The sequence below is a fragment of the Micromys minutus genome (genome assembly GCF_963924665.1).
Source record: "Micromys minutus genome assembly, chromosome: 15".
In the NCBI taxonomy this organism is placed as follows: domain Eukaryota; kingdom Metazoa; phylum Chordata; class Mammalia; order Rodentia; family Muridae; genus Micromys; species Micromys minutus.
In genome coordinates this window covers 30,418,459-30,432,266 of record NC_137984.1, presented here as the reverse complement: position 1 = coordinate 30,432,266, position 13,808 = coordinate 30,418,459, and the positions used below count along the sequence as shown (strand labels likewise).

At 39.0% G+C, this 13,808-nt stretch overlaps 1 protein-coding gene across 1 annotated transcript in view; it reads left to right on the top strand.

The window, feature by feature from the left end:
• Positions 1 to 13,808, top strand: part of LOC308430434 (EGF-like and EMI domain-containing protein 1) — a gene marked incomplete at both ends in the record, with an annotated part of 682,839 nt that overhangs the window by 481,743 nt on the left and 187,288 nt on the right. The window contains 3 exon segments of the mRNA XM_080929594.1: positions 917 to 1,039; positions 7,833 to 7,970; positions 12,854 to 12,976. Coding sequence (XP_080785720.1) covers positions 917 to 1,039; positions 7,833 to 7,970; positions 12,854 to 12,976 — 384 coding nt within the window.

Below are 13,808 nucleotides of genomic sequence, written 5' to 3'. Positions count from 1 at the left end.
AACACTGCTGCATATTTGAGCATTCTAACAATACAGGGGAAAGGGGACCCGCATGCAAGTGTGCACAAAGAAAATGTACTAGTCAGGAGGGGTGACAGGGTGAATGGGTGACCTCTTCACATGAAAGTGAAATTGCATTGAGTTAAAGAGACCATAGCATTCAGCAGAGAGACAGGACACCAGCATCATGTGGCATGTCTTGTACCAGTTGTAACGGTATAAAAATGCATAAGGTCCATGTGTGTATTGCTATGAAAAAGGCTCCATATCTGGCTTTCCCATCCCTTCACCTTCTCCTTTAAAACAGGAAGTCACAGTAGGTTATATTTGGGAATGTGTGTGTGTGTGTGTGTGTGTGTGTGTGTGTGTGTGTGTGTGTGTGTTTGTGTGAGTGTATGTAAATATAGGATTCTTATACATACATTTTTTGCAATAACAATTGATGAAGAAGCAGACCATGAATTTGAAGAGGAATATATGGGAGGGTTTGAAGGAAGAGGATGAAATGTCATAATTAACATATGATCTCAAAAGTAAACAAAAGTACCACAGAATTGGAATATCTGTTCAAGATTATGACATATTCATACAATCAAATTATAATGCCTTCCAGTTGCACTGTTGAGAAATAGATTAGAACTATTATTTATAGTTGTGTTCAATCTTTTTATAAAATGAATAACAGTTGGTTCAAATAGATATAGAGTGATACTAATGAGCATCTGACCAACACAGGATGCACAGTCATAGAGCTGACTAACTCACAAGTATCCCTGCCTCGCCGAGTGTATGGAGTCTTGGGTATTTAGTAGCATGTTGAAAATTAGAGGCTAAGTGGAAGTGAGTAGTTTCTTCATTTTTATAGTTTACAAACAGAATGGGAGTTTCTAAGCCTACTGTGTGTCCCTCCCTGCAGATATAAATGAGTGTGCTGAAGACCTCAATCCCTGTGCCCATCGCTGTGTGAACTCAAAGGGGTCCTTCACATGTAGCTGCCACCCTGGCTTTCAGCTGGGAGCTGATGGAAAACATTGTTACAGTAAGTAGCAACCATGGCAGTCTTGGGAGTCAGTGATGCTTTACAAGTATAAAGCAAGAGCAATAATTGAAAGAATGAAGCTGAAAACTGTGGGCTAAGCAGAAGTTCCTAAGCCTGTGGCCTAGTGGGACAGAGTGACAATGGGGATGAAGAAGTGTAACCTGCTTTGCTCTACTGTTGAAGAAGCAGCCAGATAAAAACTAGTTTGCATTGTGGCTCACAGGATAGTCAGTGAAGATTGAATCTCAGGCCTTCTGATTGGAATCTCATGAAGACATGGCTAAGATGCTCAGTGCAAGCCGCACACACGGGATACTCCACTTTTTTCACAGTGACTTCCTTTGTCCTTGACATTTGTCACACCTGTTCAAGTGGTTCCTGCTGTTTCACATGCTCATCACTGAACTCATCCCTATAGCTTCCTTGCCAAGCTATATTATTAACCATGTCTCCCAGGAGTACCATATTCCCTATCTCAGTTCCATTACATGGTATAATGTATCCATTGTTAGAAATGTACTTATCTAGGCTACACAGTTATCAGCTATAGCTGCTGTTGGAGATACTACCTACTCAGTCCCATTTTCTGTAAGCACACCGTCCATTTTCCTAATCTCAGAGCTGCCTGGTACCCACCCATGGGTATCTTCATCCGCTCTATTTCTACCCCTCTAATCTTCCAAACATCAGCATGTTTAACTCTCTTACAAATTTACTTATTCATTCTTCAAACTTTTCTTTTTATCTGTTTTGATTTTACAGCATCAAAAACCAGATACAAACTACCATGAAGGGTAACAAGTTTCCCTAAGTGTCTAATAGAATTACACGGGAAAATGTCAACCCCGAGTAGTACAAAGGAGTTGATCCTATTGCTGCCAAAGACATTTCTTTTGCTGTCTTTGGAGATTGCTATCTCTTAACAGATAGCATCCAAGAGATTGGCTCTCATAATACTCCCCCTCTCATCTGAACCAACATTACTACTGTCCTCTAAATTATCATTACCAGCATTTCCTATCTTGAAAGTATTCACCAGTATACTCACAAAACTTTTCACAGCCAAAATAAATTAGCTAAAATAGTTTCTTTCTTTCATGGTATATTTTCTCATCAGTCCATGCTAACAGGTTTCCATCTCTGTCCCTTGATGGACTCTTTCCCCTCTGTCCTACCACGTTTCCATATAAAATTAAAACCTCTACAGTTTTATCAGGTTTTTTGGTGATTTTCAGCATTTCAATACTATGTTGGATGATTTTGATCAACCTGACACAATCCAGGGCACCTGAAGAGGAGAAACTTCAGTTGAAAAGGTGACTATCCGATTAGACTGTAGGCAGGGCTTTAGGTCATTGCTTGATTATGATTGATGTGGAAGGACCAATCCATAGAACTTACAAGCAGGCTGTGTCCGTTATGGACAGTAAGCCCATGAGCTGTGCTCTACAGTTTCTGCTTTAGTTCCTGCCTCCAGCTTCCTTCATTGTTTGTGTTGCTGTCTTAGCTTTCACCTGCTCATGAATTATAAAAGAGTACCACAATAATTATATATACGATTCATCAAAATAACCTGTTCTTTCCCAGATTGTTTATTATAGCACTAGAAACCAAACTAAGACAGTTGCTTTTATTGTTTCTGAAATGTTCTTTCTTCTGTATTTTTACATCGGTAAGGTTTCCCCCCTTCATCTCTGCTCAGTCTCAATAGCGAATTTATGTTCTCTACTTCTAATGACTTCTCTTAACTGTATTCTCAGTGACCCCACTTACGTGATTGTCAGCGACTGCAATTGGGATGGGGTCCTTTGTCAAAGATACTCTGTGTTCTCTTTCATACCCACTACTAAAGCCAAACCTTTATAGTAAAAGTCACTGAGAATTAGTGCTGGGACCTAAGTGGTCTTTCATCTCAGCATAAGCAAGCCCTCTACCTTCACCAGATGTTTCCATACACGGTGTGTGTTTGTATTGGTGTGAGACAAAGAACACAGCTAGGATAATAGACAAATGAACACACTCGCATTCCTCCCGAGCTTCTTCATTAAAAGTCAGCAGATTTCACCTACTCGTTGTGAAATCGTGTTTCTTGGTTTGCCAATGTGTTCTTCAAGTTCATCTATCCACTCCCCTTGTGTATATAGTATAGTTTCTTTGTCATGTTGTTTGCATTGTAAAGAACAAAGTAAATAAAATGGGAGGGAACTGACTGCCAATTAAGAAAGGATTCTGGAGTTGAGTCCATTTGAATGACTGTCAGAATCCCTTTTTGGGAAGAGAAGAATGTGGATGGAATTTTTCTTATTAATATTTGCTTTCCAAATACAGCCAGAGTTCTAAGGCATGAGCATATTTGAAAATGTGCAAATGAACCTTACAATCTGACTAGCACATTCTCCACTACCATGAAAGAAGGGATCATTATTAATGGTGGTTTATGAGTTAAAGGCTTTCTTTGGAATTTACTCAGGAAAGCAATTTGCCCAAGAGTGGGATGTATTAGGAGGAAGTGCTGTTTTACATTTACTTTCCTGATGGGAATATTTAACTATGTTCTCTCTTTAGCCATCCCCAGACCTCAGTGTTTAGTACAGACATACAAACCTTTAAGTAAAAATTGGTGTTCAGAGGTTTCTCTAAACCCACAGGCAGATAAAATCTTTTAAGAGGGTGATATTTAACTGCAAATGCAGTATTGTAAAGCATGTGTTTCACCTTTGTCCTAGAAAGGGCTTTTGATTATTTTGGAGCAAATCTTGAAATTTTCTATAATACAACCACTCAGTCCTCACAGTGTCTCGTGAATTCATAATCACTGTCTTGTGATTTGAATTCAGAAGGGTCCATGTATTTCATAATTAGTTGAGATTGTCATCAAATGACTTCTCAAGTTAACATTATGCTATTAGATGCATATGTTTTATGTTTTGTATCTATTAAGCTAATGACATATTTGTCACCTATGAGAAAAACAGATTATGTTTAAGTATAATTGAAATTTTTATTTTATGTGTGGGAGTGCATGGCTTGTGTGGTGCGCGCGGGCGTGTGTGTGTGTGTGTGTGTGTGTGTGTGTGTGTGTGTGCCACAAACTGTGTGTGTGAAGATCAAGTACAACTTTCAGGGGTCTGGTTTTTCCTTCTGCATGTGTGTCCTGGCAATGGGCTCAGGTGTTCAGGCTTGGCTGAAGCTCCTTTACCACTGAGCTGTATCTGTGACCCCTGTGTGATTTTTGTATAGTGGAAAAGTAGGTCTTTATTAGTCTTCCAGATCAAGAACTTAAAACATCATCTTATATTTTTTGTGCCCAATTGTAAATCCAAGGTTAGAATTATATATGTGTCTTAGTCAGGGTTTCTATTCCTGAACAAGCATCATTGACCAAGAAGCAAGTTGGGGAGGAAAGGGTTTATTCAGCTTACACTTCCACATTGCTGTTTATCATCAGAGGAAGTCAGGACTGGAACTCAAAGAGGACAGGAAGCAGGAGCTGATGCAGAGGCCATGGAGGGATGTCACTTGCTGGCTTACTTTCCCTGGCTTGCTCAGTCTGCTTTCTTATAAAATCTAGGTCTACCCGCCCAGGGATGGCACCACCCACAATGACCTGGGCCCACCCCCCTTGATCACTAGTTGAGAAAATGCCTTACAGCTGGATCTTATGGAAGCATTTCCTCAACTGAGGCTCCTTTCTTTGTGATAACTCCAGCTTGTGTCAAGTTAATACAAAACCAGCCAGTACAATATGTATTTACTTTTTCTTGTCTTGGCTTTTTGGAGAAATTGTAGCCCTAGCTAGCCTTAAACTTGCCATGTATCTCAAGTTGGTCTGGAATTCATGGACAGTCTTGTTGGCTCTGCCTCTCAAGTGCTGACATTATAGGTCAGCTTAGACCCATTTAATCCTATGTGTTTTAATGAGATTAGTATTTTATCATATACATATGACTTAAACGCCTGCCTGAAGACAGACACAGAGCTGTATTACTGCAGTACCTTAGGAACTTAGCAAGAATGGGCAGAGTGTGCACAGTGATCTTCAGGAAGACTGTTGCTTGTGTTTCTCTTAAATATTGAGGAGTATTGCAGAACTTTTTATAGTTTCCAATGACCTAAAAACCATTTTTCTCAAGGATTCCTTATACCCACAGGAGACAGGCAGTCATGGGTACATGCAAAGCTATTTGTACAGAAGAAAATGAGGTTTGTAAGGCCAGTGCTGAGTTGAAACTCTCATTCAGAACTACAGAGGCCAGCTTCTTCTTGTCTCTGACACCTGCTGCCAGAATGAACTAGAGCTTTGCCGATGTTGTTGGCCTTTCTGAGATGTGTTTACTTGTATGAATGTTTTCCTGACTGTCTGAATGTACATCATATATGTGCTCAGTTAGAGAGAAGTTTTGGACCCTGGAAAAATGATTATGAATTCATACAGAAAAGGTAAAAAATGAAAGTCATCAAAGAAATCCTCATTGTTGATGCGGCTTCTTTTTACTAATTGAAATATCTAAACCCTGTAATGCTCCAAACTCTACTATAATTGAAACACAGACCAAGTACCAGAGTGGAAGATACAACACATGTTCTTGCATAGAAGCCAGTAATAAAAACTAGGAATGTTTAGTTCAAACAGTGCATATTACCTTCATGAAGGTACCTCATGAAGAAATGAAAACACAAAAAGTCTGATGTTGAAAATTTGCTCTGATACCCAAGGTCTGTTTATATATCTATATCCATATCTATATATCTATATATATCTCTATATATCTATCTATATCTATATCTATATCTATATCTATATCTATATCTATATCTATCTATCTATCTATATATATATATATATATATATATATATATATATATATCAACATTCAAAAAGAAAATGTTTGAACTTCACCTAAATGCAGTCAATCAAAGTGAGTAGAAATCACCTGGGAGACCTGGTTTTTGACACCAATAATGCTCGACATACTATTAGAGGATGCTTCCACATCAATCAATTCAGGTTTTTCTGAAACTGGTGCAGAGTGTCCTAAGGGATTAAAAAATAGCAACCCTGGGTTAAATACCTGTTTACACAGCACAAGTGGCAAACAGGAAATGCTCAGCTCTGTGTCATGTGCTCTGTATTAGCGTGTGCTTAAAAAGCACTGCACTCTCCAGTCCTTTACTGTACTTTCCTCAGTCTTCGGCACAGAGCGGTTTCTACTTTTAATAACACATAGATTGGAATAATCGTCCTTTATTTCATCAATCTTTGGGAACATGTTTTTGAATATTTGCCGTAAGCTGCTATGGCCAAATGAAGAAGGCACAGTGGGGTCAGCAGTGACAGGGACCTGCAGTGTTCACTGAGGGCCTACAGGATGCTATGCGCTGTAGCAAGAGGCTATGCCGAAGGAGCACAGTCTTGAGGACTAGATTCTTTACACAGTGACAATGATGAAACATGCTCACGAAGGGTGCCACAAAGTCAAGGACATTTGTCTTCCTCCTTCTGCTCCTCCTCCTCCTCTTCTTTTTTCCTCCTCCTACCCCTCCCCTTCCCCTCCTTCTCCAACTTCACTTCCTCCTTCCCCTTCCCCTCTTCTTCTTGTTCTTCTTTGTCTTGTTCTTCTTGTTTTTCTATATTGTTGTTGTACTTCATCTTGTTATTGTTGTTGTTTTTCTTATTGTTGTTCTTCTCTTTCTTCTTGTTATTGTTGTTCTTGTTATTGTTATTGTAGTAGTAGTTGTTGTTGTTGTTGCTGCTGTTGTTGTTGTTGTTGTTGTTGTTGTTGTTCTTCTTCTTCTTCTTCTTCTTCTTCTTCTTCTTCTTCTTCTTCTTCTTCTTATTCTTCTTCTTCTCCTTCTCCTTCTCCTTCTCCTTCTCCTCCTTCTCCTTCTCCTTCTCCTTCTCCTTCTCCTTCTCCTTCTCCTTCTCCTTCTCCTTCTCCTCCTTCTCCTTCTCCTTCTCCTTCTCCTTCTCCTTCTCCTTCTCCTTTTTCTTCTTCTTCTTCTTCTTCTTCTTCTTCTTCTTCTTCTTCTTCTTCTTCTTCTTCTTCTTCTTCTTCTTCTTCTTCTTCTTCTTCTTCTTCTTTAGGATTCAGGTGTTAAGACCATGAGGAAAAAAGCCAATGTGGGTACAAGGAGAACTGAATGCCTACACACAGAGGTACAGCATTGAAATTCCATTCCTCAAACACTGATTCAAGTATTTGATTGCTTCTTGTATCTTTATTCAGAAAGTCAAGCTACAATGTCTAAGTGCTCAGGCCAGTAAACATTCATATTCTGAATCTGATGCTCACGAATATGCCCAGAATACTAGCATATGCCAGTGATGGTAGCATGTTTATTTTAAGTAGTAGTAGAATCATATGATAAGTGCATTTTATGTACATCAAAGCTCACAGGATACAATTCACATTATGATGAATACAGTTTTAATGTCTTTAACCTCAAGTTATTCTCAACAGTATTTTCATAAACTCATGGGCACTAAAAAGAACACTCATCAGCTTTACATACACTTTTTATTCACTAAAAGTGAGTTTTAAAAGTATGTAGTGGCAACCGATTGCACTCTTACCTTCCTTATCATTCCTTCTTATCACTTAGTACTTGATAAAGTATAGGCATATATAATGCTCATGACTTGATACACCTCAGAATTTTAATTTTATGTGCACAAAGTATTAGTGTATTTCCCTCAATGTCATCCTCTCAAAAGAGAAAGCCTGTCTATTGTTAACATATATTCCATTTTCTCTATTGTCCTGTTAATAATTCTTTTGCTTGTTTTGGAAAGGAATTGAATTAGAGGTTGTCAATATCTGTGAAAAGAACAATGGCGGTTGTTCTCATCACTGTGAGCCTGCAATTGGTGGACCCCATTGTTCCTGTAACCATGGACATCAGCTCGATACAGATGGGAAAACATGCGTAGGTAATGTTCGGCAAACACCATCCTTATGCAAAATTTCTCAGGACTCACTTAGCACTTTCATGCTAAAATACATAACTACATCATGAACCATGCCACCCCCCAGACTGAGAGGTGCTTTTAACTGTATTTCTGACTACTGATACATAGCAAAGACAAAAAAAATAGTTGGATATTTACCTAGAAATGAAGGATATTGAAGCACTTTTAATGAGATATATGGGGCTATTAACTCTATGTAAGTACAAATTATTGTTTTATAGCAGAAAAAAATATATACTAAGGTCTACCCAGGCTATTCAATTTGTATTCCAACAGCAGGCACAACTGTGTCTCCCATGTCTTCCTACATTAAACAAAAAGAAACTCATGTCCATTGTTTTTCCGTTTGGTAATGATTTGGATGAATATTCAGTTGGACACTGGTACCTCTTAATAAAAGAAAAGTTTAAAGATAGTCACTTTGGACGTTCCATCTCAAACCCATTCTTTTTGTTTAATTATGTGCATTTCTGTGTTTATACATGAACATGGGGCCATGTGAGTGCAGGTGACTACTCAGTTGAGAAGAATAATTATAAGCTGCCTTATACAGGTGCCATGAAAATAACTTGGTTCTACTACAAGAGCAATATATGTTCTTGGCCATGTAGTCATCATAATTACTATCATTTATATCATTTGCAACAGTGAGGAGAGCGGTCCCAATTTAGCCTTCCCTCATTAAAACATGCTACATGGAGACTTTTCAGTGTTTCTCTCCTAAGCAGTATGGGAGGAGCACTGCTGGATGTGTTCTGCTTCTGAAACACTCTCCTAAATAAAGATATTTCACCATCCTAGCGCAGAAATGCTGTATTTTCTGACATTATTAAAAAATACCATGTGCTTCCTCTCTTTAAAGTGACAGTACACATGCAGAAAACCCTCCCTTTTCACTGTACATCATCCAACACAATGGGAGATAGTCTTAAGCACTAAAAAAGGTGACTTAATCACTGGGTTTCATTATTTTGTTTTGTGCTTTGGGTATTATAAGAGAATGAATTGCATGGAATCTGTAGTATTCTGCTCTCAGAAAATTATTAAACTTAAACAATGTCATTGCATGTGTTTCTTGATCCAGTAATGTCTTCCACACAACTATGAGTCTATGGTGTTCAACATATCAGAACAAATTGCTTTCCTTGGGTCTCTTGCAATGAAAAATATGCCACATTTTCTGTCTTATTAATACTTAAATTTCAAAAGAAATTTGTTTTTTTTCTCTTCCTCTCTTTAACCTTCCTCCCTCCCTTCCTTCTTTTCTTCCTTTTTTCATCTCATTTTGTTCTTCATATGAGTACTAAATAGAAAAAATGTAACCATACACTTATTCATTCATTCATTTTTCATTAGTTAGTTGGCTTTTTAGGGAAAGGGTGAGGGGGACAGAGTTTCTCTGTGTATCCCTGGCTGTCCTGATACTATATAGATTGGGCTGGCATTGAACTCAGGTATCTGTCTGCCTGTAATTTCCCAGTGCTAATATTAAGGACATGAGCAAACATCACATGGCGCTCTCTCTCTCTCTCTCTCTCTTTCTCTCTCTCTCTCTCTCTCTCTCTCTCTCTCTCTCTCTCTCTCTCTCTCCACACACACACACACACACACACACACACACACATTGTGTATGTGTATCGTGTGTATCTTTAATCTTTAAAAGTAAAATTCAGGAAACTTTTCTTATTTATAGCTAGAAAAAAAGTATAGCATCTGCCAGGGTCAGATTGCAGAAAACTGCATATTTATGAGATTTCAGCAGTCAATAAGGTAATGTTACACTGCTTATGATTCATTTTGTTTCATTTTCACTTCAACGATAAAAATACTTACTTCTGAAGACTAGATGTTTAGTAGGGCAAAAGCAATGACCCACTTAGACCATGAGAAGGTTGCCCTTCTTGTTGCTAGTTACACTGTAGAACCAACCATGAGTTCTATCATATGTTAATATAAGGTCTTTTGTAAAGATGAAAATGTACCACAGACAAAGACAATCCAGCTAACACACCAATGGTGAACCTTGTCCACATGCAGAAACCTCATCCTGAAACCTCGAGAGCTGTGTAAAGTGTCCTTGAAGTGACAGCCATATAAAAGGTAGTTGTCTGAGCACAGTAAGCAATTCCAAATTAAATGCATGGCTAGTTTCTAGGGGGTAAGTTTTAGTTTAGGAGTTTTACTCAGTGGCTGTGTACAGAGTTTGGGGGTTTTAGCCCAATGATTTTCAGAGCTGCATGGATAAGAAGGATTCACCTCAATACTTTGAGTCTTTTAGCTTTGACTAGGGCAAGATTTTCCTGATGAGCAGTTTATCCCCTTACTGCTGCTCCATTACATTCTGTACAGTTACAAAAGCCATGAAGTATGATCACAAGAGGAACGAAACAAGCAAGTCTCATCAGGGATACAGAAAGAGAGAGAGAGAGAGAGAGAGAGAGAGACAGAGAGAGAGAGAAGAAGAAGAAGAAGAAGAAGAAGAAGAAGAAGAAGAAGAAGAAGAAGAAGAAGAAGAAGAAGAAGAAGAAGAAGAAGAAGAAAGAAAGACAGACAGACAGACAGACAGACAGACAGACAGACAGACAGACAGGAAGGAAGGAAGGAAGGAAGGAAGGAAGGAAGGAAGGAACAGGGTGGTATGAAAGTTGGAGTGGGAGGGTTTCCTAGAAAAGACTTGAGGTAAGGATGTAATTAGTTAATCCCTTGCTCTGTGAGTGTGAAACCCTGAATCTTGATCCCCAGAACCCCCATAATAAGCCAGGCTTGTAATCCCAGAACTCAGAGGTGGAGACAAGAGAATACTTCTGGCTTTCTGTCCACCTTATCTAGCCAATAAAAGACCCTTTTATAAAACAAAATAGGCAGGGCATTAAGGAATACTCATGTTTTATGTGCACTCTCCCATGACATGAGCTTGAACACCATGACTTGCCTGTGCACTTCCCAAACACATAACATGTATGTACAACCATATCCACATATGACATACATATTATACTTATATCCACACATTGCATGCATGTAGACTATATCCACACATGGCATGCATGTATATCATACTCATACCTGGCATACATGCATACCTATGCCCATACATGGTATACATGTAAACCATACCTACACGTAACACACATGTACACATATGTCCACATATGGCATGCATGTACACGCACATCCACACATGTCATGCATGTATAGCATACCCACACATGGCATGTATGTGTACCACATCTACATGATTTGTACTGTAGAACCAGTAAGTTTCTGCTGAGTTTTGAACTAAAGTCAGTGTGCAGGAGAAAGCTAAGAAATCTTCCCAGAGCAATGGAAATGACAAGATGATCTAAAATAAATCAAAGCAATAGCAATCAGATTAACGGGCATATTTTCAGTATTATGGGAGGAACCTATATCCCTTGCTGGTTGAGACCTATTGGTAAGAAGGCCTATTATTACATCAAAAAGTAACTTAAAACTATCTGAAATCTTTAAAAGATTATTTTTAATATTTTACATGGAATAAAACTGGTTCATCTTTTGCTTTTTAACTTCTCTGTTCACCTTGCTTAATCTAAAGGCCAGAGAAAGGCCTAATATGACAAAAACTAATAACTGTCATTTTCTGAGCAGATTTCCTCAGGACATTTTGCAGGAGAAAGAAAGCATTGTGCCCAGATGACATTCATTTAGATAGTTTCTGCTGACCCCTCACCTTGACTGACTGGCTGTATTTCCTTTCCTTCCTTCCTCTTGTCTTCATTTCCTTGGGTCTACTGACTCTTCCAAGGTTAATTGAGACATTGACCTCTTTGTACCTGTGTAGTCCTGGAGCAATGGGACTCTGTAAGCTAGAAAGTGACAGCCACCCAGCTGAACTGCTCAACACACAGAGGCTTGAATTGAGCCGGGGCAGAAAGCCAACACCTTTACCATGAAATTCCCTGCTGCCCAGAGCAGAAAAACACAGTCAGTATCTGCTGCAACTCTTTATTTTGCTTAGAATGACCCTTCAAAAACTGGGCCAAGTACACTGCCTTTGACTGAATAGTTTCAGCTTGACAGTCGGTGGAGCCTTTTGATTTTCTGTAGGCCACCTGGATCTTAAGAACAACCATGCATAAATGTAGAATTCAAGAATAACAGTTCTGTGTAGGCAACTGCTCTTCTGACAGAACATTCCCGGGAAATGACTTCACAGCTGTAACAAAACCCCACAGACCTCACCTATACCACAGCATGTACCATTGCCAGGTTTACAAAAAACACTCTGGAATACTCCAGAATTAAATACACACTCTGTGAAGTAAGTGTGCCTCTTTCCTTCTCACAGGCATAGAGTTCCCACGTCTCCCTAGCTGAGGATGAGTCGGATATTGACTTGGGAACACTCTTTGATCTCGGATCTTGAAGGAGAAGCCCATTATGGAGTCTAGGACTGTTCTTTCTCTGCAGCTGTCAAATGTTGCTAAATGGAATTTTTTGACTCTTCCCTCTCAATCCTGTCTTTCTGTTCTTCAGGTTCTGTTAATTCAGTCAGATTGCTTTTGAAACTGGAAAAAAGTGGCGATCTCTCTTATCCTACGCTTATAAATGCATTTGAAAATTGTGTACATTCCTTTAAAATAAATAACAGACATGCAAAGAGCTTGCAAGAGACATGAACCCAGAGTAGGCATCATTATTTTGTGTGATCATTTCTTCACTGTCTGTACTGTGTGATCAGAGTAGTGGGAAATGGAGAATCAAATGGTTTTCATTTAGAAGTGAAGTTTCTCAGAGGGAGCTTCCACGGTTTGGTTGAATTCTGTTTTCCTGCAGTAACACAAATGTCCTCTGCCCTTCAGACTTTGATGAATGCAAGAGCAGAGAAGCCTGCTGTGCCCAGCTCTGCATCAACTACTTAGGAGGCTATGAGTGCAGCTGTGGCGAAGGCTTTCAGATCAGTTCGGATGGTTGTGGATGTGACGGTAAATTTCTGACATCTTCTGGAACAACTGATGTAATATACAGTCTGTGGGTAGGAGCTTGGTGGTTTTCATGCTGAAGAAATGCAGATTTCTGTGTTTTCACCCTGGGGTGGCATGAGAACCTTGGTGGCTCTAACTTTGGAGAACCGAGATCTTTATCACTAAAATGAAGACAGCAATGGAATTAGGGAGTAAACTGAGGAAAGTTTAGAATAAAAGTAAAACAGTGGCACAATGTTTGACCATTCCACTAAATGCTATGGTTAATATGTTTTTTGGTTCATAATGCTTTTCACAGGTCTGTATGCAGAGGGGAGATGAAAGAGTGGGAAACACATGGCTAATTTCTAGCGTGCTGGACCACAATTACAAAGTTAGTTGCTGAAAGTCATTTTCAAGGGGAATCAAATGAGTGAAATATCTTGTCATAGCAGTGAAAACCTGCAGCAGAATTTCTCACATATTAACAAAGCCAAGGCCATCTTTAGACATGGCATCTCACAAATTTCTATACTGTTAAAATTTGTGCACTTCTGGGTGCTTTCTAGTCTAGCTTACATTTTTCTTAACAAAGGGGATTCTTAAAATAGTTAATGGTATCCCATTACCCAATTATTCCCAAGATTTGGTCAAAAATTCAGCTTGACTGATGAGGTAAAAGCCCATATCTCAAACAGTAAGGGGGCAAAGTGATCAAGGAAGACACTGATGTTCACTCTCATGAAGCACATGAGCACACAAAGAGATGGACACATACATGCACATATACCAAAGACACACACACACACACACATGCAGACACACACAGACACATATAGACACACATGCACAC